The 26,502-nt window shown below is 32.2% G+C and overlaps 1 protein-coding gene across 2 annotated transcripts; it reads right to left on the minus strand.

The window, feature by feature from the left end:
- Positions 1–434: 434 nt before the first annotated feature.
- Positions 435–12,164, minus strand: LOC105449159 (protein hunchback-like). 2 transcript variants are annotated; one of them, XM_011688167.1, is made up of 5 exons: positions 11,787–12,164; positions 8,040–8,198; positions 7,181–7,398; positions 5,306–6,851; positions 435–1,798 (listed from the first exon to the last, which is right to left on the minus strand). In XM_011688167.1, the coding sequence occupies exons 2-5, from the start codon at positions 8,187–8,189 to the stop codon at positions 1,781–1,783; spliced, it is 1,932 nt and encodes a 643-aa protein (XP_011686469.1). In that variant the 5' UTR covers positions 8,190–8,198; positions 11,787–12,164; the 3' UTR covers positions 435–1,780. The 2 variants fall into 2 exon arrangements, with proteins under 2 accessions (XP_011686469.1, XP_011686461.1); XM_011688159.1 differs by lacking the exon at positions 435–1,798 and having other exon boundaries at positions 3,977–6,851.
- Positions 12,165–26,502: the final 14,338 nt, after the last annotated feature.

Raw genomic sequence — 26,502 nt, forward strand, 5'->3', positions numbered from 1 at the left:
AATTTCTCGCGCCTATATTTAAACGATCACGTTCCGGATAAATACTTAGATATATTTGATATTTATTTTATAATGTTAAATATTTCGTATCAACGACTGACGTACAGCAGATATCTAAGCCTATTCCGCTTATTTTACGAAGCGAGCTGGAGCCCTTTAAAAAATCTGGCCGTATTCCGCTTTAGTAAATATCCTATATTAAGTTCCTTATTAAGTCCTATATTAAGTACCCTATATTAAGTCTGCGTAAGATGTTTGATAAATCGTATAAGTAGAAAAGAGATAATTGTTTGAAAAAAATGAGGGACATATAAAATATAATTGCTTGCATGTTTTATATATATATTTTTTCCGAAAAATAATTTCTTTACATATTTATGTTTTATATTAAATATGTATATAAAATTAATAAAATAATTTAGTTTTACAATATATTAAAATTTATTTATATATATATTTTTCTCTGTATTGACGTTTGAATAATCTTTCATCTACATTGACATCTAATAATAACACTAGACGCGCCGCATAATACCGTTTATTATAAAACAGGTACATGTTTGATAGAATCGTCAGTTATCAGCGATCTTCTGAAATGATAAGATCGTGATGTTACGGACATACGAAAGTAAACAAAGTTACCATTTAATTGTGATAAGTTGCCTTTGTAACTAATTATTACAAAGAATCGTATCTTAATCGCCAATTTTAATATAAAGGTAAGTTGTGAAAAACAGAACTTTTACACATTTCGTTTCAAAATCATAGATTTCTATAGAATATCTAGATCGCTGTAAACATGTTACAGTTCGTTACCAGTTGAGTTAAAGCCGGGATGTCATATTTGCTCGGTGATCATATACGGTACGTCATGAAGTAGTGTTAGTGTGCATTTAATGTAAGTTAAACTTTTGATGTTTTGGAATGTAACCTATCATTGAGTAAAGATGGTTGCTTGTGTCATAGAACCCTACAAGGCGGGTTGAAGGCTATACTTTCCATCAGGGAAGTGAACTCCAAAAAAAAAGATGATTGCTATATCCCATCTTCTGAATTACTTGGCTTTACTTCAATTCTCGGAATTAACGATCTAGGGTGTTCTATAGAAATCTGTGTTTAAAATACGCCACGTACTTTAAAGTACATGTACAAATTTGAATCAAATTTTTGAAGGACAAATGTAACCAACACATGACTTTAATATTAAAATAAAGGCCATTTTTTCAGAGCTGTCAAAGTAATCTATAATTTTCTTTTTAACGAAACCACATCAATCGCTATTACTTCTTTTACATTTTATTCGTCGTCTTTGTACTACGATAATTGTATCATTTAAAGTAGCATTTAATATTATATAAACAAATGTAAAATTTATATAATCTATAAAATATAAATGTATGATGTAAAAGAGTTGATCGCGAGCATTTTGTACTTCAAACTCAGGAGAGATTTTAGAAAATATTCTATCTCAAATGAAATCTAATCTGTGTACGTAATTTCTATACAATTAAATAGACGCACGCTTTTTCTATATCTATTCAAAATTACTTTTACGTTTTTCTAAGGCATCGACATCAACGCAACATCGACTTTTTAATAGAATATACCGATATGAAATACAGATCGTGCGTTTAAATATGGCATGACGTGAACGCGTTTCGAAGAAACCTTTGTAATGTCCATCTCAAGATGATTTTCCTGTTTCTCGTCGAGGACGTTGATGCACTAGATGAATGGACGTTGTTGCACACAAAACTCGCCAAGGGTTGTTAAAGAGGTGTCACACAGCATTTTGAATCTAAACAGGAAAAATTTGTTTGAAAACTTCAATATGAATACTTCATATTTTAATTTAATATGTTTTTATTAAAAAACAAAATCGGTTTTAGCATTTTATCTCAGATAATTAACAGAAATGCACTCTATTACAGTTTTACAGTAAAATTAGTTTTAATTATCGGCAACAATTATCACGTCTTTGATGTGTGCAAATAGATATTGTATTTTATTTATTAAAATTTATAAAATAACGTATATATTTGTATTGCATTATTGACACTATAGGTAGACAAAAAATATATATACAATATTCTCTCGTTTTTCTCAACAACAAAATAATTTTTATATATAAGAAATAACTGTTATTTTATATAACTTTATGTATTTTAATGCTAAAAATATGTATAGATATCATTTCTGTGTTTATTATCTATGTCTTTTTTCTTTATTTTTTTGTGATTATAATAATTTATATAGTAAATTATATGTAAGACTTATTTTATGGCATTAAACTGAAGTTATCAAAATGCATATCACACGGATTAGCAACAAGTTCGTGTATTATTATGTATATTCAGCTTTTATAAATATATTATACATATATAGATATGTAATATATTATAAATATATTGTAATATATTATAAAAATATTATACATATAATATATTTATATGTGGCATTATATTATATGTGTATATATATGTATGTGCGTATATAATAATCTTTCTAAACATATGAAAATATCCACGAGAATATTAACTCAAATTTCAGGAAAACGTTCACGTTTTGATATATATTAAATTTCTTTTTTTATTGACAAATTTTAACAAAACTGAAATATATAATAGACATATAATAAAAAAAATGTTTTAAATTACAAAATAATATAATTCGTAAATAATTATTTTTGCCGTATAAATAGAAATCATATTTTATCTACTGAGATCCTAAAAAATCTCGTAGCTATCGAACAAGAATAAGTTGAAATAGAGAATTCGAGATATACAATAAATGTGTTATAATAACATAATATAATCTTTTATACATATACACCAAAGATTATATAATATATAAATAATTTTGATGTCAAATCTCCAGATTGCAACTTTTAACAGGTTCTAATGCTTCATTCGTAAAAAAGTATAAAAGTACATGACATTTGCGGATCTTTGATCATGTCGAATAAAATTCTTTGAACTTAAAGGTTTGGACACGATCGTGAAAACTGTTACGTACACAGTCCGATCTAATTCTCAAATGCAACACAGTAACAAACAGTTTATTTATCGCGTGAATGTTAATTAAATGTGCCACGTTTGATTCGATTTCTGGAACCAGATCCATTTACCGTTAAGAATAAGAAAAATATTCGATTTTTAAAGTGACATTATTTTTAATATTATTAACACTTGGGTGTTAAAATATATGTATAAAAGAATAAAAATGTATGAGAATGTATTTGCTTGCGTTACAATTTCATCAATGGGCTTTTATCATTGTATATTTATCTTCATATCCGACGTCAAACGTGAAAATCGAATATCGAATTCGCGTAAAATGCCAATGTTACACATTACCACGTGACGTATACGGCTGTTATTTAGTCGTTATAATCTAATCTAATATCTCTTACTTTCGCAAACCAATTATTTCATCAAGAAACTTAGGCTCGCGTTGACACACGATTTAAAGCAGTTATATATTGACATGCTCCGTTGCGTATAAACATTTCCGAGCGTTCGACAAGGAATATTTGTTCATATATCTCGGCTAAGCTCTTATTGTGTCGCGAGCTTTTTAAATAAAATATGACGCGATGTACTAAACGCATTATAATTCTGATAAAGGATAGGACCTGATTGCTCTTTGGGTTTATTCGATCTGAACAATTTACAGTTATGGTCCGTTAGCTGTCAGTACAAAATGAAATAACAAGATATTATATGTATATTTGATTATAATTCATATACTCCAATATATTTGTATATATTTATTAAGCTTAATTCTTTAAATTTATTGCTTTTTGCACAATAAATTTTATAAAGAAACATTGTATAATCTCTCGATAATATGCAATTATTGTAATAATATTTCTATACTACAACAATCCGAACAATCCAAAACGCAAAAGTAATAACACTTTGGTTAGTTTATACAAGAAAAAATATAAGAGGTAGTAGCTATGTGTTGAATAACTTTGTACTTAAATCATAATTCATTTCTCAGACGTGAGATTTACATGCGGAGAAAGGAAATTCGCATAATATCGATAAGTTCAACAAACGAGTAAAAATGATTGCTTAAACACAAATTGCGTCGATGGGTACAAAAATACATATATCTTATCTCGAATCGTTGAACCATCAAAAGAGATATAAAAATACAATACTTAGAAATCCAAAACATTTCTTCTGTTCTTCTATTCAGAAAAGTTGAAATATTTTTAAATAATTTACATATTCGCTTTTGTCTTGACAATCGATATTATTGCGGAAAAATAGAAAGAGGTGCACAATCAAGCGATAAAGTAATAGCATAGAAAGACAGAAATACAAAAAGTAATATAAACAATGTATGTATGAGACCAGGGGGAATAAAATCGATTCTGTCTAATAATACGCTATTTTTATGACTACACTTTCTTTTATTACCTGAACGTATACAATTACGCATGTTGCGTAAGATACGAGAAGAAATTTCGCAAAAGTTTGCAGAACAGAGCGTTAAGAAAAATTATGTGAAGAGGAGGCTCAGAGAGGGCCAATAGCTCCATTATTGAAACAATTAAATATTAATGAAAACTGATAGACTAATTTTAATATGAATATATATAACAATGTTAAATATTTTGGAAATTGTATCAATACAAATTTTTGTACGAAATTTCTACGTTTTATTAGAAAAATATTATTGAAAGGAAGGGAAACCAGTCCCTTTATATCTTCTTCCTTTGTCATTGCCAGGCTTGAAACCAAACTCATTATTTCTATAAATATTTTATATTTCTGTAAATATAGTCTTTATTCATTGTCACAAAAATATCAATTAATTAAATTTCCAGAAATTATTTTAGTTTCAATACCTGTCCGTCACAATTGCCGGCCACAATTAGACGCCACAATTAGAGGACAATATTACATTTATAAAATGTTTTAAATAGGAACTGATTTACTAACATGATTCCTATATGTCTCTAATTGATAATAAATTCTTTACAGTCCAATCTGACTAGATTTTCCTCCTCTTTCCGCGCAATCTAAACAACATCTCCTTCAAGAATTTATCACTAATGCCTCGTTCGAATGAGATGTAGAAAAAACGAAACGTTATTTGCGGATCTCTCATTGCACAGTGCACACGTGAAAGGATTTCTGGCATCGTGAAATCCCATGTGCATTGCATACATGATTACATCCGCAAATATAATATGACAATGGTAACAAACAAATGATGACATATTATGTGTATTTGCATTATCTGTCATATTAGATGTTTCGTTTATCCCCCGCGGCTCAGTTTGACTTGCCGTTAGAAGCGCTAGAAGAGAAGATGTTGCATGGACTTGTCGTGTCGCGCTGTTCTCCGTGTTCTCATTTGTCGTGGGATATTCTAGCCTCGTCGCTTTACGCTTACGTTTGCGTCTTGATGAGGAGCTCGGAATCGATATCTGAAACTGCGGTCTTCTCGCCATCGCGGACATACTAAGATCCAGTGGCTCATCCAGATTGCCTGTCGGCGCATGTAGATTTTCCATCGGTACGTTTAGAGCCTCCGTCGACTCATCTAGATTCTCCGCCGGCCTGTCTTCTTCTGCCGCCACTCGAGGTGCCGAGACCAACGTCGTGGATGTCGAGGGTTGGTCAGTACTGTTCGCGTTATCAGAAAGATCTCCATTGGCAGTCGTGCCGGCCGCGTGTTCGACATGTTCTGGGTCATCAAAAATTCTCTGGGCATTTTCTGGGTCACCTAAAATTCTCTGGGCATTTTCCAGCAAATAGGACCTCTGCCGCACATCTACGTCCGGACGTGACGCGATAGTTCTGAACAAAAAGTGACACAACATGATAAACGCGCTGCTATTTAATAGCGACGACTGCTCGTTGCTGCTCGGATTCACTCCGTTCTCACTGTTCGTTCTATTACACGTAGCCAGAATGGCTGTGACTAGAGAATTGGAATGAGACGGTGGGACCGGAGCCGGCAGCTGGGCTGGCGATCTTTGAGTTGGCGATATCCGGACTGGCGACCTCTGAATTGGCGATATCCGGACTGGCGATCTCTGAATTGGCAACGATGGCACGATCAACTCCGCATTCGAATCCGACGAATCTAGGATCGCGGCCGACGGAATCGGGAGCGGTAACACCGGAGTCGAGGTGGTCGGCATCGGTAAAACCGGGGACGTTAACCCTGAGGTCGACGGCATGCATGAGTCTCTGATGATTTCCGTCGGCTCCTTCCTCTCCTCGACGAGCGGCTTTCGTCTGGGCCCGCGTTTGTTACCGTAAACGTCGATGGTGGCGAACGGATTCGGCGTACCGTCCGCGTCCAGCACCGGGCCTGGTATGTGCAGACTGTCCTTCAGATGCTTCTTCATCGCGTTACAGAATTTGGTCCTGTACGGGCAGCTGGCGCAATTGAACTGATAGACCTCCGAATGCGTTTTCTTGTGACTAGTTAGCATTGATTTACTCACGCACGTGTACGAACATTCGGTGCACGTGTAACCCTTGAAATCGTCGTGAGCACTGAACCAATGGAATGTCATGTGATGTTTGAGCATGGTGGCGAAGGGGCATAAGATGCACACGAAGCCGGTGCAGTCTCCTTGCAAGAAATGCTGACGCAAATGCATCCAAAGCGCCAACTTCGTCTTCGCCAAATACTTACATTTGCAACACTGTTTCGGTTTGGAAACTTTATTTCTCTTTTTCCCCTTGCTCTGTGAATCATTATTAACTTCCTCGGTCTCTTCGTCATCAAAATATCCGTTTAAAAAGGTGTCGCTTTCAAAGGCATACGTTTCTTTTGCAAATGTACAATGACTGATCACGTGATCGACGTACTCCGTTCTGAAAATATACAGTTTAAATAATTATTATTATTTTGTTGGAACCGACAGGGAATTGCATTTAATATAGTAGTGCAATTGGACGTTATTATATTTAATTCTATGCAATTATAATTCTAACCTGAACGACTTTAACAAAATTTTTTAATTTATTAAAATAGATTTAATGCACGTGAGTACGGCAAGACAAGAATACTGAATTTTATATTTTATATTTACACAAACAACATAAAACATTTTGTAAAGGTTTATTTATTCTTTGCAATTTTCTCTTTCTCCAACTGATCAACCTCGACTTCCGAGCTCATAATTAAAATTAATATATTATACCTGTCCATCGCAACGTAGAAACATACTCTACATTTCCGTAACGGTGCAGCTTCACTGAACGACTGAATATTCTCTGTTAAACTTAATGTAGATGATGGACTACTATTCCTTGAGGATGATAAATTACACATTGCAAGTCTGGCATCGGATGTGTTTGCCAACAAATTGGCAAATGAGAAACCAATATTGTTGTTAGTTTCTTCCATTGGCTGTTCGCTCTACAGAAAATATAAAGACAATTCTTGAGAAATCTCCTTTATAAAAAAAAAAAAATTATATGTGATGAAGATTGAGATCGAAAAATTTGGCGCTAAATAATTTTATTGACGAATTGTAAAAGATGAGTGAGAAATCTAAGAATTCATTGTTTCTCGGATAAACTCGTTAAGTTTATTTTGTTTTAAATAACACAATAATTAATATATATCTAATACATTTAAAATAACAATATATATATATATATATTAATATACTAGGTATAAAATGACATTATAAATTTACATATTATTTTAATACATTCATATTTTCAGAAAACTTTTAAAACATTAAAGGATATAATTTGCCAATCAATCTTTAAAATTTATATCCTTGTATCCATTTAAATAATGCAGACATATGCTCAGCGAGATAAAAAAATAAGCAACATAGCAAGTGCGAGCACGAAAAAAATATTTCACGCTTGAGCTTTGAAGATTCAATATCAATACGACTTCCATCGTATTTCCACGCCGACATTTTGTGGAATACAAAGGGGGAAGGGTCCAGAGAGAATGAATAAAGTACGCGATGCGTATTGCGGAGAGTAAGAAAGAAAGAGGGAGATGAAGCTCAATCGGAGAGGGGTTCCGCGATTACTCACCACGTTTCTATCACCCCAAACGGGCGTGGTTGGCGGAATGAAGGGACATTGCTGCTCCTCGGTAGCGATCTGTTGTTGATGCTGCTGCTGCTGCTGTTGATTTTTCGGCACCTCCCTCAGGAACTCTGCATTTTCTTGGCATTTTTTCATTTTGGCGATCTTTGAAGTTGAAAAAAAAAAGATTAAAAGAGATAAGCAGAGATAAGATTATGAAGTCGAAGAATTATAGGATTAAAAGTGACGGAGATTGTAACAAATGAAACACAGAGAAAAAGCGTGAAAAGATGGGAAAACGCGTCGTAGGAGGGGAAGTTATTTGCGCTCTCGCTGCAAGTGTTTTTCGTTTTTTCTATCGAATAGTTTTTGAATAAAAGTTACCCATTCATGCGTTTATTAGATTATGTGGAAAAAACCCAAGGTTTTTTTAGATTTTTAAGTTGATTCAAAATACGTAAGCATAGCTTATTATACATCATACATAATACAAAACTTATAATGGCCATAACGGGATAATGTTTTACGCTTGTCCCGGTTTATGACTTTAGAAGAAAATAACTCACATAGACCAACCACATACAAGCAATAATAATTCTTATAATAACAATGTTATAATTCGAAAAGGCGAATTATCTGTTTTGACCCGTTAATGACAAACAAAAAGCGGTATCAGACAAAATGAAAAAGCTTAGCTGCGATTAACAGGTAAAAAAGAATAAAAGAATCTCTACCTGCTAGAGATCTCATACTTCAGATGTCAATTTTAATTAAGTGACAGTGATTGTTGTTAACATTTTTGCAACTTACCCAAATACATTTTTATAAAGAACTTTTAAAATTAACAAAGTTTTTTTTAAGACGATATTAAAAATTTATTAAAATATTCGCAACGTGCGGATATATTGATATGCGGAGCAAAAGAGGTTTAATTTTAGTCTCAAAGAACGGAATCAAATGTGATTTTCAAATAAAATAGAAACGAAAGGCTAATGAAAGTTTTCGGCGCGGTAAGGCGTATAAAGTCTTAAAACTTGCATTAGACTTTCGTTTTTATTTTATTTGACAATTTCAAGAGTTCGTTAAAATGTGATTATGTTTAAAAATAATTATTTATAGAATTGTTATTTTACAACGTTATAACTTGTAAATAATTAAATTTATAATTAAAAAAAGATTTTGAAACCATGAAAATATAAAAATACTACTATAAAAAACATCAACATAATATTAATTTTGCAAACAAAAGTATTTAAAATAATAAAAGAAATAACTATCCATTATATTCGAATTTTTCACATTGTATTTATCTCATTCAAACTTATCTTTCTTCAATTTTGAAAATATAAATTTAAACGTAAATTATAGTTAAAATAAAAATTGTTGGTAGTTTTTTTAGAACAGTTATAGAAAAATAGCAGCTAGCGACAAAAAATCTTTTTTGCCGCAAAATTTCATTAATCTTAACTTTTTGCAAATTATTTTCGCTTTCACTTTTACGGAAATTTTGTATTTAAATGAAATAAAAAAGAAGATTTATGTGACCTTACTCGAGAACAAGGGGTTTGCATTGCATTGATTGAATTCGCTTATTTAACTAGAGCGGAAAATGTGGGGTTCTTTTTAGAAAGACGTCCTACTGGTTTCGCCGAATCTTTAGACAAGGGCCAAACTTACTCGCAACGGTCGTAAATAAAAATTGACATCTCTTTAAAAATGCTCTACTTTCTAGACATGCGAAAAAAAATAACGTTCAAAGCAGATAAGCGTTTTTTCTTTGAGAAAGTGTGAAAACTGTTGCGATTCTTAAGAATCATGTAACACAATGGAACATAAAAATAATTTTTATCGATATATGAAAAGAAGAATTATTATACTTTTTGTAGTCTTTTTTTTATTAAAACAAAATTCTTCGATTTTTCTAGGACCATGGAATAAGAATGTGAGCACATGCAAAAACAGAAATAAGATTAATTTTTTGTGATGATGAGAAAATAACGAAATTTAGCCGAGATGTTGGTTGCCTAATAATATTCTTAATTTTTTAATCACTGAGGTTGTGATAATTTTTATTGCAATAACCAATATTTATAAGAAGAAACACATTGAAAGGCTAACTTGTAAACGCCATTATCACAGGCTCAGTGATCAAATAGATATAAAGACACTAGTTCCGAATGTGATCGGCGCGGGAGATTTCAGGTTCGAATTTGGCTAAGGTAATATTTTTCGCAATAAGCTCAATATTTTAGAATGCTTGGCATCAAATAAAGATCAATTCAATATGTAATATTACTGCAGTTTGAAGTTATAATTGCATTTTTAAAGATCGATATAGTAATTGACGCGCAATTTACTGACATCTAAAGATTAAAAATTAAGAACATTATTGGACAACCAACATCTAGCTGCGATTGAATTTGGCTCTTTCTCTCTCATTATTTGTTGTATACATATATGTATGTCGATTTTGTTTGAAATTATTATTAATTTTTTATATTAATTTGCAGAGCCATTACTTTTTAATGTTTCCCACAATTATTGCTTAATTATTTTAAAAATTACATAATAAGATTTTCAACAATTTTCACAATAATGAGACCACCAGTTGTTTAAAAGCATACATTCTAATTCTGTGAATAATAAAAAAATATTTTGTTTATTTCATAAATATCATTATTTATTAAAAAATATATTTTCTGATCATATTGAATACAAAAAGAAATGACATTCTCCTTCTTAAGCCTTGTGTTCACGATGCTAGATCTCGGCCGGAAAAAGAATTAATTAGTAAATCACATTTGAAAAATTCGAACAAAAGACTAATGCGATTAATCAAATCTGTTTCTCCGAGATCTCGGAATAATTTCTAGCATTTCGGACAAATGATTTCAGAGAGTAAGTACAAGCGCTTCGAATTTAAGGCCGCAGATGCCGAATACTTTTCTTGATACATTTAATAATCTCTCGATAACCATTTTCCTGCTTTGAAATTCCGAACAAATAGCATTAATCTCTAAAGGTCAAAACGACGTTGGTATTTCGAAATTCCGAGCGAGACATACTTCAAGATCATAATAATAAATAGAAAACGGCGAAGCAACGATATATACTTGAAATTTCAATTGGCAAACATTACGGGATAGAGTAGAGACATCGTAGCAGAGCGTGGAGAAAGAAGAATTGTTGAGAAGTCAAATATCAATGTAATGTGATGTTTGTGAATGAAAAATTTTTAAATTGAAATATTAAATTGAACGCTACAATACAATCAAATAATCTTATCCATTTAAAAAAAGGAAAAGCAAATAATTTTATAAATTGCTAAAAAATCGAAAAAAGTCATATTTTAATATTCACAATTGCATGGTAAATTGATTGACGAAGAAGATAAAGAGGCAAAAATATTATCAATTTATAGATTATATAAATAATAACATATTTCTCTAAAAAACATGAATTTTTTAATTTATTATTTGCATGCAAAAATCTATCGAACTATAAATTGCTAAATAAAGAAATTTACCAAGCTGTTGTATATACCTGTGTGAATAAAAAATAAATAAAACAAATAAGGAAAGAGAAAGAAATGAGAGAAAGAGCAGACAAATATCGCAACTGAGTCTTCTCTTGAGTGTTAATTAAATAGAATTAATGAAAAATAGCGATTTTAAATTTATAACTTAATAATTTATAAAAATTTTGAACTTCTATAAAGAATATAATTAAAATCAAATAATTTTATAGTTATACCTTGCTTTATCACATGTGGCAAATTTATTGGTAACGAGCTTTGTTGTCCTTCAGATGCTTCAGCTTGCCATTTCTCGCCTCCAAATAAGGATTTGTCACTTATGTATTTCGCACTATACACTTTTGATAAAAGTACCTCTATTATTTAACGCTGTTAAAGCCACGATACTAGATACCGCTATATACGCCGCTCTATTTTAAAGATTTCTCTTCGCTTCGCAATATAGATTCTCAATAATGCGAAGATAAATCGAATTGTCGCGGGCGGAAAATTGAATTTGATTCTAATCAATCGTCCCGAAACCAGGAATCTCAGACATGTATCAATGTACACGAGAGTATCTCGAGCGAACGATAACCGACTCGAACTGAGACAACACTAACGAAGTTCCAACTTTTAGTTCCAACTCGTGTAGGGCGGCTACCCTCTCTCCCGGATCCATCTGCCCAATAGTAGCAAGTAGCAAGTCGTCGAGTTTCACGGGCAAAATTCTGGGGCGGACTACCCTGCCCCCACTCTCGCTATCAACTTGCATACCTTTTGACAAAAAATTATACTGCCGGTGATTCAGAATTTGCAAACCGTTATGGTCACACATAATACTGTTACACACCCGTTAGTTTTTCCCTTCCGTTCATAAATTTGATATTTATACCGTACGATTTTTTCTTGATCATTCTGAATCATGGAACTAGGAAGTTTGCCTTAGAAATTAAAATTGTGATTTAATGGCAAATAAAATAAATAAAAAAGTTAGCGTTGACGAACAAAATTTTTGTGAAAATAGTACTTAACGAATATAAATTAAGAACGTTTTAAATTGTATTAAAAATTATAATATAATTGCGATTGAGTTACATATTATTTATTTATTTCATAAAATATTATATATTAATTTTTAATAAAATTTGTACAAAATAATATTCTATAATAAGAATTTCAAATTCTTTTACAAAAATTTATTATTAAAATTAAAGTCGCGCAAATTGTACAACATCCTTCAATAATAGGAAATGGTACAGCGGTAGGGGTGCAGTAATTAAAATGAAATACGTTTCTCTATGTAGCTTGCGTTGATCATACTATTTTCAGCATGAAAATTTAAAAGTTCATTAACAGTTAATTTATAATCAAAAGGTATATCCTGGAAATTAAAACGATGATGTATTTTTGTGTTAACAAATTTTGTAAGTTGCTCTCCATTAATTCGATTCAAGAATTTGAAAAAACATAAAATCCACAGTGTATCGCGCTATTATTCGAAGAGTTTTCTCGGCTTTTTTCGGCAAGCGCAGTCTGTTTTCTTTCTAATGTAGACAGCTCGCACCCTTTCCCCAATACTGAAAATAAGGCAGAAACTCCTATTAAAACGTGATATTTTAAAACAGAAGCTTCTTTTAAAACAGGAGTATACTACAATCCACACGCGACATGCGCGCGTTGCATAAATAAAGTAAATAAAGGAATAAAAATTGACAAATGATGGTATTTTACACGAAATGTAAAACGCATCGTTATCGAAAGAAATATCTTTTAGCTAAACGGTTTGTTTTTTCAATATCATTTATGCATATCTTTCTATGTTTTATATTTAAGTGCATTACTATCTTCTGCTATAAGCTACAATCTATTCGAATTCTTCAAACAAATTCTGACGTTAAAATAAAATTCTCTTTTTCAGAAAATCTGTATCATTTCGAACAATTTTGCGAAAAAAAATCGTTTAACAATTGTTTTATCTGGATCAATGCGTCGTTTATATACTTTAAGATCAGTACATTTTTTAATTTTTTTTAATCGCGTTCTTTTAGAGAAAGTTGAACGATGGCACTCTATTAAACTCTTTTTTATAGATATGTTTTGCTCAGAGTTTTGCAAAAAATGCATGTTCGATGTACTTGCAACGCATTTCAAATCAAATTTACATATATAACTAACTGCCGTTTCTTCAAATAGTCTGAGGGAAAGTCTATTTTATTCAACTCCTTTTTTTATATGAAACTAAAGTGAATGCCACATAACTCTGACCGTTCATCCCTTTTTCCTTGAATATTTTAATTTTTTTATCACTAAACAAAAAACTATAAAAACGTTTTTCTTAAACGGCGACAAAATGTTACTTTTTATAACTGTATATTTTAGGTACTACTTAAAAATCATGTAGTTATAGGAGTTATTCTATTCGTATTACTACATTTCTGTTGCTCTGTTACTCTTCTAGTTTATCAAAAGTTAACATTTGTGCAAGAAAAATTTACAATAAAAAATTGTTTGAAATGCGAGAGACCATTTTTATCGCAATTAATATAATTTTAAAGATTACGTAATTTTTATATATACGACATGTATACTTTTATATACACTGCCATTTTTTTTTAGAACCATCAAAGTACGTTTTTAACAATTTATATTTTTGTTTGTGATTTCATAATATTAATATTAATATTAATATTTGTAAATATTAAAAATATAAAACGTACGTTGAATCATGCGCTAATGTTAAAGAAATAAATTTGAGAGAATTTTAAATTTACTTTCAATTTAAATTTAAATAAATCTGATTTAAATAAATATTTTCCATATGTTTTAATAAATTAGATTTACTGGAATTTTAAATTTTTTTAATATTTTCATTTTTTTTATACATTAGCTTCTGATTTATAAATCTATAATTAATCTTTTACTGAGGAGTACACGGTGCACAAAAATAACGTAATTTTTTTTTTATATTCATCCTTTTTGAAACAACAATTACTTATAAGTAGTGAGATTAATCATTTTTTAAGATAATAATAAACATATAATTATTATTATTATACTGTTATATATCAAAATAATTATAAGAACCCATTTTGATATTTATGATAATGGTGATGTGTAACTCACGAAGAGACTAATCCTTTTATTACTGTTATTATTGATCTAAATGGAAAGTTATTCAAGTCTTATATAGAATTTTAAGGAAAATGGACTTCAAATTTTTAGAAAACATATTGCAATGTATTATCTTTTTCTTTCGTACGCTCTGTTTGACAAGTGAAAAATTACGCAGACAAATGAATAACTACTTTTCTCATCACAGTTTGATCTGTGTGAAAGAAATCTGTGGTAAGAATTGCTCTGTAAACTTCAATGGGACCGCCACTTACCTTTCTCATGGAAGTTTACATTATGAACACAATTAAAACACTAACAAAATTTACGAGTGATGCGCACGTTCTTTTCATTACCATATATCTTTCTTGATTAATGAAGTCACATATTGGCAAAACTAGACTAAAAATCCGGCGAGTTGATGCATGCAAAAATCGAATAGTTTCACTTTTTCGTAATTTTTCAATGACAATTTTAAGTCTCTGTATTTTGTTACTCGTCTTTTGTTATAGTCTTTTTTTCAAAAGAATTCTGCTCTAGTTTCACTGCATATTTTAAGGAACGTGATTTATTAGTTCGACGTTCGCAAAAATTTCGGCATGTTGTTATACTACATAGTATATCTCTTTGTCTCTTTTCCCAATAAAGTAAAACGACTATCAGTTTAAATAGAAAGCAAGATATATTCGAGAAAATTATTATTCTAAATGGAAATATGCGCGGTAATTGTTGCGCAAAGTTTTATAATTGTTACAATGTCCGACCATATACAGACTGCGCGCCGCAATTTATTTCGGTCTTGAAACACAATCCTTTTGCATAAAGCCGGAATATATTTGTAACTAATTAAATTGACGACCAATTTAATATCATTTGATGCTAATAAGCATCTATAAGAATCCCTTCCCCTTAAAACTGTAAAGAATTTATTGCGAAAAATGTCACTTCAGCTCGCAGCGAACCCAGATTTTCCAGTTTACCGGATGGGTCTCCTACCATTCGGATTGTGTTTCAAGACCGACAAAAATTGCGGCGCGCATTCTGTGTATGGTTGGACATTGTAAGAATTATAAAACTTTGCGCAACAATTATCGCGCAGATCTCCATTAGCCTATGATAACTCAATCGTGGATTATTTTTAATAATTCTTTAATCGATTTAAATATATATTTTAATTGTATCGTGTTTAATTTTTATCTGAAAAAAAAAGAGAAAAATTAATTTCATTACATATAGGAATCATGTACTGCGCACACCTTAGTAGAAGTATTAATCAATTCTTACACTTTTTGTGGAACAGACATTGATTGAAGTAATACATATTATGTCAGATTTCGACTGAAAGAGTGTTTTTCTGCAAATGTGAAATCTCTCCACGTCGGGACTGAAGAGGCGCAGCTGTTACTCTACCCCTTTCTCAGGTATAAATGTACGTCTAGCGTAGTTTCCGAAAATATTTTATGTAGAATCCATTAACCTTGGATATACAAATTTCCGTGTTGTATAACAAAACCGTTTAAATCGGACAATTTAGAAGAAGATTTTAAATAAGTAGCTTTCGGGGAACGTGCTTCGTAAACCTCGATTTCGAAATAATCCTTTAATTGCTGTTTAAACAGCTTGATTTAAGCTGCTTATATTAGAATTCCATTTTGCTTTTCTAAACAAACATTATTTGAAAACATTTTGTCATTTAAAATTTCTATTATTATAAGTATGTAATATAAGACACTTGCACGTTTTGTCTTGGAAACTTTGCATAATTTGCGGTCTAAATTCTTAATTTGTGTGAGTTTGCCGAAAATTTCGTCGAAGCGAATTCATAGAAAGCGATAGTCCGCTGATGCTTTTCGAAAGGGAAAGGGCAACGATCTTTGGCAGGCGGTGCAGGCTGCAAGAGCAAATGGCGTTCTTCTATAAGGACAAACAACTGCCAGCTGACCGCTCGTCGCTCGTGCTGTGTTGACCCGTACTTATGGTTCATCTGCTGACACCGCATCGTGTGCTGGAGCCGCACCGTAGCGTGGCGTTTTTCGACACGAATTTTTAACGTGGTCCAATCTCGCCCCTTTAGGATTATAGCTCGGGATTATGAGCGAACTTTAGCCGCTTTAATAAGGGCTTGTTATACCTAAGAGGAATGGATCATTTCATGTCCAACAGTTGTTTGATATCCTAAATTGAGAAAGAGAGATTCACAAGCGATGTATTAATTACGTTATCTCTTAATAATTTAAGCAAGACTTTACCAACAATTGCCAAAGACGTAAATCCTTATAATTTATTATACTTAAAAAGAAAATAATACGTGTAGAGATAATATTTTTTTCATAATTTCACTTACAGTTAATTAAATTTTTCTATCTTATAATTTTCTAGCTCAAATGCATGTTTTTTTAGAACTCTCTCGTCGCAGGAATGCATGAAAGATTTGCAGAGCGTGAAAAAAGGCGGGAAATATTATTGTGCGTCCAATACAGGAAGCGCCGAGAAAGAGATGTGATTTGAACCAAATGACAATTGGTCGTCGTTTCAACAGCTTTGAAATTTTTTCCCTACCGCGTTCCTACCACCGTCCTCCTCTTCTCTCCCCGCCCATGTTATTTTTGCTAGAGTCGGCCAGATTCCATCTAAACATTCTAAACCGGACCTAGCAGATGAAGGACTCTTAATTCAACCGAGAATTCACTTTTTGGTCCACAATTCCGCACCTTTTCTTTAGACCCCCTCGACCTTTTTTTCCTTTTTATTCCACACCCGGACCTTTTTATATGTAGAAAAGGAGGAAGGGACATCCTCTCTTACTCCCTCCAATTCCTATGCGCTTTTCGTGTACGCGCGTGCCGCGTTCGATCTCGTACATAATAAACGCTGCACACGTGGACGGTTAGTGGGCTATCAAAGACGGACAAAATAAGAGCCCCTACGAAATGTGGAGAAAAAAAATACGAGTGGAAAAAAATGACGAAAGCAAAGCCGGGGTCGAAAGTCTCATGGCGCGCATTGGATGCAACAGGTTTGTAAAAAAATGTCTGTTATACTAGATCTCATGCACTTTGCGTGATTCAGAGAAAAAAGTGACTCCCTTAAATTAACATTCTCGTATACAACATCAACACTTTATGCTTATTTACGGTAAACTTAATGTCTAAATTTTTTTTTTCTTCTCCATTTTTTTTCTTATTAAAAGTAGTTCCCCAAGGATAGTTTTACTACCCTTTCACCAGTCTGGTTTTCTAATGGAATTCGCCATGTTAAATCGACCATTTTGAATTTTAAAATCTGACTTCAAATTCGTTGTCAGCTAGCAAAATCCCCGGATTCGAAATTTTAAATTATCGAACTGATATAAAAAAATTCGTACTTCAAAGTGTATAAACTAAAACTTTGGAGTCTTGTATAAACAGTGCAATTTCTCTTTTCCTAATTAAAAATAATAACATGCATTAGAGATAATGCATACTGCGCGACAAAAACAAAGACGTTATTAATCGTAGAAGAGTCAATTAAATATTAATTATATTAACAATTAAAATTAATTTCTATTTTATGTGACACGAAGGAGATGTGTAACAAATATGTTCTGCTATGTATACAACAGCTGTTACATTAACTTTTCATATAACGTTTGTAACTTCTTTCCTCTTTTCATGTGAAGAGAGTTTAGATATCGTCCATAGAAAATTCGGGCAACGAATCGCGAATTTGGTATTGTGCATCGTGCCACGTGAGATCAGTCATGAACGGAATCGCGCGCTCGTAATTTGATAAATAAGAAACCGGGGGTCACGTTGCCACGAGAGGGGTCAACCATTGAACAATGGCCGGGTGCATGGCCTTCTCACCCCCGGGGTTAATATGCGGACGGCTAAACATTGGCGGCCGGACAATGCGAGATTTATAGATCTACACATACGTGACTATTGTCCACCCCGATCCCCGATGGACGTTGTCCGAAAGAGGAGATTTTTCAGAACGGCCGCAGCCGGTTCCAAAACTGCACGGCATGCGGAGGATCGATGAGAAAATCGGGGAAAATCGTATTTTCGGCCCCAGAAAATTTCACCGTTTAATCTCCTCCCTTGAGTTCCCGTAGCCACCCCTGCGAAACGTACGCGATAGTAATGATCGCGGAGGGTTAATAACGAAGCGTATCGATCTCTTTGCAGTCGCTCTTCTCTTTGCTCTTGCATATTGCACCTTTTATTTTTTTTTCTCGCGTATAATGTTTTGGCTTTATATTATACGCACGTCTTTATTAATTTTTATCTTACTTTTTAATGCGAGAATAGTCACTTGGGGTGATTTTTATGTCCCAGCAGAAAAAAATAAAGTTCATGGTTTCATGGTTGATCAAGAATCGATACCTTTTCGATATTTTTTATTTCTCTTTACTTTTTAAAGAAAATATTGAGTAAATTTATATACATAATGATGTTAAATAAATTGTAAAACTATTAATAACATGTAATATATGCAATTAATGACTTTTAATTGGAGTACAAATATAAACACTCCGGGTAATTGTTTACGGAATAAAAAACTAGATGACTATTCCAGGGTTAATTGCACGCGTCTCATATCTTCCATGTAGCAAAAACACGTCTCCTTCGACTTTTATTAAAACAGCAAACTCACGCGACATTCCGATACTTGATGATCATACACGTATTCTCCGAGCATTATCGGATCCATAGCTGTACAAAATATCGTACGTTCTCATGCATAGATCCGACCTAAACATTTTTTTGGAGTCGGTTTTGTGAGAAATTCAAGGCCATACAATCTGCTTTCGTTTTCTGTGGACCCCCGTGAGGCTCGATGGGAGAAAAAGAACCGGCGGTTGAGGAAGAGGGATTGGGCACAAAGTGACCACGCACACGTTAGATCTGGCCAAAGCGACCTTGAGTAAGATTTTTTTTTCTTTCACCGTCTGTCACGCGTCTCTTCCGCAATCCCCTCTCTTCTCTTTCTCCAACGCAGCTTCTATTTCGCCGTCTGTCGAGCATCGAGATATATGATACGATACGGCGTTAACGAAAGCATGCACCAAGAAAATGAGAGAGAAAGAGAGAGAAATTTCCGCTTTTCCGCCTCAGCTGTGCACCGCCTTATTCTATTTATAGAGTAGCGGACGCTCGCGAACATATATATATATGGGGGATCATTCGAGATGGGGGAGTGGAAGAGGGGGAGAGAGAGTACGGAACTACGAGACGGTAAAGTTTCCCCCGAGGGACGGAAAACGAGGGATGAGATACGGCACGCGCCTCACCACGCGCCTCGCGCGTGTATCCTTAAAAAAGAGATCCTTAAAAAAAGTCAATAAAATTAGGTGAAAGAAAAATAGGCGTACATATTCAGATAGTTTTCTGTACGTAAATCACAGAGCTTCCTCGTCTAATAGGCGGAGAAAGTTTTTGTATCTTCTCTTTTTACCTCACAAACTTCACGACTTTTTTATTGCGTAATAAATAAAATTGTTAACAGACGAAAGGGATTTGTACCTCTAAATAGTCTGATTTTCAAACTTAAAAAGAAAAATTAGTCTTTTACAATTGTTATATAAATCCGTTCATTATTGAACGATCAAACGGATCTCTAGTTCAAAGGAGAATACCTTTCCACATGTGGCTTTTTTTTGCAGATCATCGCGCACAAAATAGCATTAAATAGAAAGGCCGACATAGAAAAGATCCGCATTATAAGAATAAATTTTAATGTACTGCATCCGGTCTTCAAAATACGAATCCGTGACTGGAAAAACATTCAAATAAAAAACGAATGACATTCGCTTAAAACTCCCTCACCTGGAATAAATTAATGATCGATCGACAATGTCGTTCTTCTGTTATTGTAAAGATTCATTGATAGTGCCATATGGGCGATTCGGTCGATTATGTAGGGTTTTTAGCGAGGAAATATATGATCTCAAAAAATCCTTTGTCACAAGATCAATCTGCAGCCTTTTATATAGCGATAGAAATAATCTGTTTTCTATATAGAAATTTTTCAAAAAAAATTTTATAAGTTTTAATAATAAAATATACATAAAATAAATTATTTTACGTATACTTTTTAATTAACTTTTAACTATTTTAATTATACTTTTAGATATATTTATGTACACAATACATCTTAATTATCTATAATATTATTAGTACACACATGTTTAATTTATCTGAATTATATAATTTAATATGACTAAGAGTTATTGATACCTTCGAAGTGTAGTGCTGGCGTCGAATGTTCCGAGCATATAGAAAAGCATCCATCTCAGCGGGGATGCGGGGATTATATCACACAGCGAGGATCCACAGCCTGTCTGCACAGGATGCTAAAGTTTGGACACTTTGTCTGCAAAAATAATAGCCTCGAGAAAATTATGAGAGTCATAGATGAGAGACAACTCGAGAGCGAAGAGACATCTTCCATGCGTTGGAACGACTAAAAAAAAGAGGTCATTGTAATTACGCTACAAGTCGCGATTCACATGGCGGAAGACAGACTCCGCTGGAATAATGTAGTGGCCACAGCAACTCGACGCAAGGTTCACGATAAAAGTCATGAGGGACCGATTATATTGATGATACAATTTATGCTATACGATCATTTTACTGCATTTATTATTAAATCTTTATTATCATGAATTTAAATCTAATTGATAATAAATGACAAAATATTTTTCAATATCACAGCTTTCTACTTTAATTATATTCTATTCTATATATTATTATTTTGTTTTTATTATAGGTATTAGGTTCTATTATTCTATAAATATTATAATTTTATATAATTTTGCTTTTTATACTATAACACATTATGTAGATAGTGAAAAAATCACTTTTATATATATATATATATATATATATAATGTTTCGCGTTAAACGGCGATAAAACATAAAACAGAATCACATATTACACACGCAATAGGATTTAAAGTGACGGAAGGGTAACTTCGAATACCGGCCCCTTCCCGAATGAATGCAACCTGTTGAACGTGAAGAGGGGTTTTAATTTTTTTATGCTCGCGATCGGGCTCGTATTACCAGCCACTCGTATAATAGGTATCAACCTGTCGAGAGAAGGGGAGTTTTTTCTCGCGTCGCTCCGATTAGGCTCGGTCTTGTTCATGGAGGGAGGGGGCCGGGGGGGACAGTGTCAAGTACCGTTTTTTTTTTCATCGGCTTTTTATAATCGGCTGAAAAAGCTCCCTGCATCCCTCGAATCTCGAGAAACAAGTGCAATTACCTGCGCGATTATGGGGGGCATATCATAATATCTTTATTGTCCCGCTTATATTCATCTTATTCTCCTGTCCACCTGCTTGTATTTTATATTATTTTTCATGCACATGCGCAAATAATATGATATAATAATAAAAATGTATATGAAAATATATTATAATAATAAATAATAATATAATATCGCGATGTCATGAAGACAATTACGAAACATAGTTTTTAAAGAATGTGAACTTTAAAAATATAAATTATGTTTAAAAAATTATATTATATAATTAAATATTAAATTATATATTATATAGCCTCAAGAAGATGACATTATTGATTTTGTTACATGGATATAATAATAACAATGATACAACTCGGGAGGCGATCTCCTGCCGGAGATCCGCCAACGACACACAGAGAAAGTCCATTGTGTCTTGTTACATAGATATAAGAAAAATTGAATTTATCAAGATGTTTCATATTGCAAATGTTGCACGCAAATGTTTCTGTAATTTAATTAAAAGCAATTTAAAATAATATACGATCGCAAAAAAATATTTTGTTTTTCATCTTTTAACAATTTACTTGAGCATTGATGACATGCCATACGCTAGATATAAAAAATTCCTGTAAACCGAATAATATATATATATATATATATATAAAAGAAAAATATTTATTATATATAAAAAATTCGGTTTATAGGATATTTCCTGTGGTTTTTGTAATCAGCAAAAAATTTCTCGTCTTTCTTCTTTTCCCACGTCCAATTTCAGAAAGTGTCACCTCCAAATCTACGCCTATTTTACTTACATCTTTATTTATTCACAGAAAATTTTATAATCACGATGGAACTTTCCCTTTGCTTTGTTCGTTTGTCAAAAGAGTATATATTCAAAAGAGTAAGGATTATACCTTTCAAATATTCCAGTTCCCGGAAGGGAACCGCTATAAGAATATTTTCTTTTCGGCAAAAAAAAAAGAAAAAAAGGAGAAAGGATTAAAAATGTACAAAAAGCGTTACAAAAGTTGTGTCTTTAGTCTCGAACTTTTTATGTTTCATTGTCAAAATTTTTCTTTCTGAACTTATCTACTTCTTTAAATTACATTCAGGGAGTGTATTATCAGCGCTATTGTATCATTTTATTTTTATTTTACATCTAATAAATCGTAAAGGCAGAATGATGCAATAGGTCTAATAGCAAGCTCCCCGAATAGCCCTAAATTACTTTTATATAAAATGAGCAACCGTTCGTTATTACAAATAAGATACATAGAATATATGGTAGAATACATGTCTATTTGATCACGATAGTTGATTGACATCAATATTTCTATTCACTTTAAGAATCTTGAACATAATTTTAATAAAAATGTCATAACATTATTTTCCTTGTAAATACCAATAAATTAAATTTTAGGCTGCGCCGAATAAAAGGAAAAGGGACAGGGAACAGAGAATAAGAATTTCAACCTTTTAGTATTGAACGGGAATCGAAACGGTGGTTGAGAATAGAAATTTGAACGGATCCTAGGTTGACAAGAATAGGTAGATTACGACCATCAATAATTAAGTTTAATTTTTCTTAATATCTTACACTTCAACATAAACTTTTTATATGCAATGCACAGACATATATTTAGACATTTAGTACATTTTTAATTATAGGCTATGTCGTTTTCCTTCGTTTCTAAAAATTGCTTTATACATTTTTGTTATATTGTTTATAAATTTAATTTTGTTTTATTTAATTTACATTGTTCCATTTAATTTATATCAGAGAATGTCAACACTTTTCTGCATGACCAGAGGAAGAATGGCAAATTAAAAATAATGTGGGACGATCTTGGGCATTTGAAATTACTGAGGCTATGACCGATCTAATAAAATTACAATCACGAGAGTGATGGAATTACTCTTCTCAGAGTTAAAGTTAACAACTGTAAAAAATAATAATTAAAATATAATTATAATTATATTATTATTTTATAAATTTAACTTGAGAAGAATTTTTATTTTTTAAATTATTATTTTAATTACAGATTTCTATATAATATAGAAATCTGAAATAATATTATAGAAATAAAATAAGCTTATAAAAATATCATACCATATGTTGTGTATAAGGTGTATAATTAGTATATAATGTATATAATATAATATACACGACAAATATAATATTTCTATAAATTATTTTATAAATAAAATAAGTAAATTTTATAAATTTTCCGCTATCAATATCGAACAAAAATAATTTTTAAAAAACAAAACACATAATGTTAATAAATATAATTAAAATAATAATATAATTATATTTTAATTATTATTTTTACAGATGTTAACTTTAACTCTGAGAATACTTATGGTATATCAAGACATAATATAAATAAAAATTTTCCTTAATTGAGATTTCAAATTTTTGTTAAACATTATAGTCAAAAATTTTCTAAATTAAAATTTGGTTTACATATAGAGAGGAGACGGAAGGAAATAAATACTTACTACATCGATACGTAAGTAAATAATATTTATTGTTATCGTTATTACTAAGGCACTTGTTATCGATATAAAAATGTATCTCACAAATTATTGCCAATGAGCATATTTAAATACTGACATTAAACAACTAAATTGCTTTTTGTGTATAATCTCAGATATTAAGGAGACGAATGCGCAGCCTAAGCGAGGAGTTCTCGATCTAAATCTCTATCTTGCGCATCAACGTAGATCGCGAAACTTTGCGAGACGCCCTCATCTCGAGAACGTCTTCGACATGAAGGCACTTTATGTAAATTTCCGTGTCGCAATGCTCCCCAGAATGTAATCTACACTGAGTTTAGACTAAAAGCAAGATACAATATGGTAAATATTAATCGTTAAATTGCAATTAAAAAATAATACATTAAACGCGCTTGATCTGCATGACATTCCTGGAAGACTGTTGATCGAATCGATCCACGTCGACACCGAGAAACGGCCGTACCGATTTCGGCAGTAACGCCAATCGGAAGGGGACGTCGCCATAAATCGTGAGGCACGGCGAACTCGAATAAAATAAAAAACTAAAAAGCGGAGCTGAATAAAATTGAAATTTTGAGATAGAAGGAAGCGAATAAAAAGGAGAAACTCAAAAATCTGAATAAAACGCATATATCCTTAATCAGGTTATTAAAAATGGCATTTTAAAAATGTCACGAATACAATCAATGGGATGATCGAACTTGTGTACGTAAAATAAGAAAGCTCACGTGATTCATACCGTGACTCGACGTGCGACGTCCCGCCTTCCAGAGTGTCGGTCTCAAAAATACAGCGAATAACATAGATGTCAAATCAACGTTTACACAATCGCCCATTTCTTTACTATTTTAAAAGAAAGGAAAAATAACCAAGTCGCGAAGATTCGGCATTCGCACGGTCAACCAGTTGAATAAAAAGAGACTTCAACGCAGGAGCGTGCGAATAACGAAACGCAAGTTTCTCCGAGGCTTTTCCCGGCTGCAGGAAAAGATGGGAGAACGCTGACATTACAAAAAGTTTTACATGATAAGATTGTCGAAGTTCTTAATATACAAAGGGGCAAGAAATTCACGTGACTATTTCGATCGCGTGGCAAACGCGCTAATATTCATATTCGATGGAAACTTTATCTTTTGTCTCCATTACTTATAGACACTGCCCATTGCTCACTCATGAATATAAACATTATTATTATTATTATTTAATTACGTCAATCTTCGTTACGTATCGATCAACATATGGATATTGTCATTTGCTAAGCAATGGAAATAGTCGCGTAAATCTCTTTCCATTCTCAGCTGCCACATATAACTAATTGCATACACGCGTTATCTTCTTTGCCGGAAAACGTTATACTTTCCGGCAATAAATAGGCCGTGAGTTAATCCGCGATAACGAAAAATTCACTGTTAGCGGCCTCTTTTATTTCGCGTCACGCCAATATTTCTTGACAGAACCATGGAACGCGAAAGAATCCTTATAGATAAAAGATAAATCGATAAATCTATAAATACCAGATATTCTTCTCGTTCTGGCAATCTCCGTTACATAATTATATGATAGTATAAAACGTAAGTGAGAAGTTTACAATCTAACAGCATTTCTCGAAAAATATCAATATAATTGCAATTTGTAACAAGAGTATAGACTTTACATATAAAAAAAATATATATATACTCCTCTTGCGTTAATCCGCGGCAGAAATATTCAGCCAACGATCTAAAAATATATAGCTCACTTTTAATAAACTACATTTATGTGTTTTATATGGACGGTTAATGCAGCAAAAAACGATGAGTAATGAGTGGTCACATTAATTGATTATAAAGACAAGGCACTCTGCTTTGAAGCATATCGTTCGTAAAAAATTACACTACAAACGGGATCGCAGACGTTACATGTTTCCAATACATGTAATATATATATATATATATATATATATATATATATATATATAACGCGATTTAAAGAGTTGATTAAACATTGTACAATTCCGTATGTCATATTCGAAATATTGATAAACGTCTGTGCTTGTATTAAAATCTCTTCAATCTTCATCTTTAGTAAACATTGCTATTGTTCCGCAAC

The sequence above is a fragment of the Wasmannia auropunctata genome, unplaced genomic scaffold (assembly GCF_000956235.1).
Source record: "Wasmannia auropunctata unplaced genomic scaffold, wasmannia.A_1.0 LD336111.1, whole genome shotgun sequence".
Taxonomy (NCBI): Eukaryota; Metazoa; Arthropoda; class Insecta; order Hymenoptera; family Formicidae; genus Wasmannia; species Wasmannia auropunctata.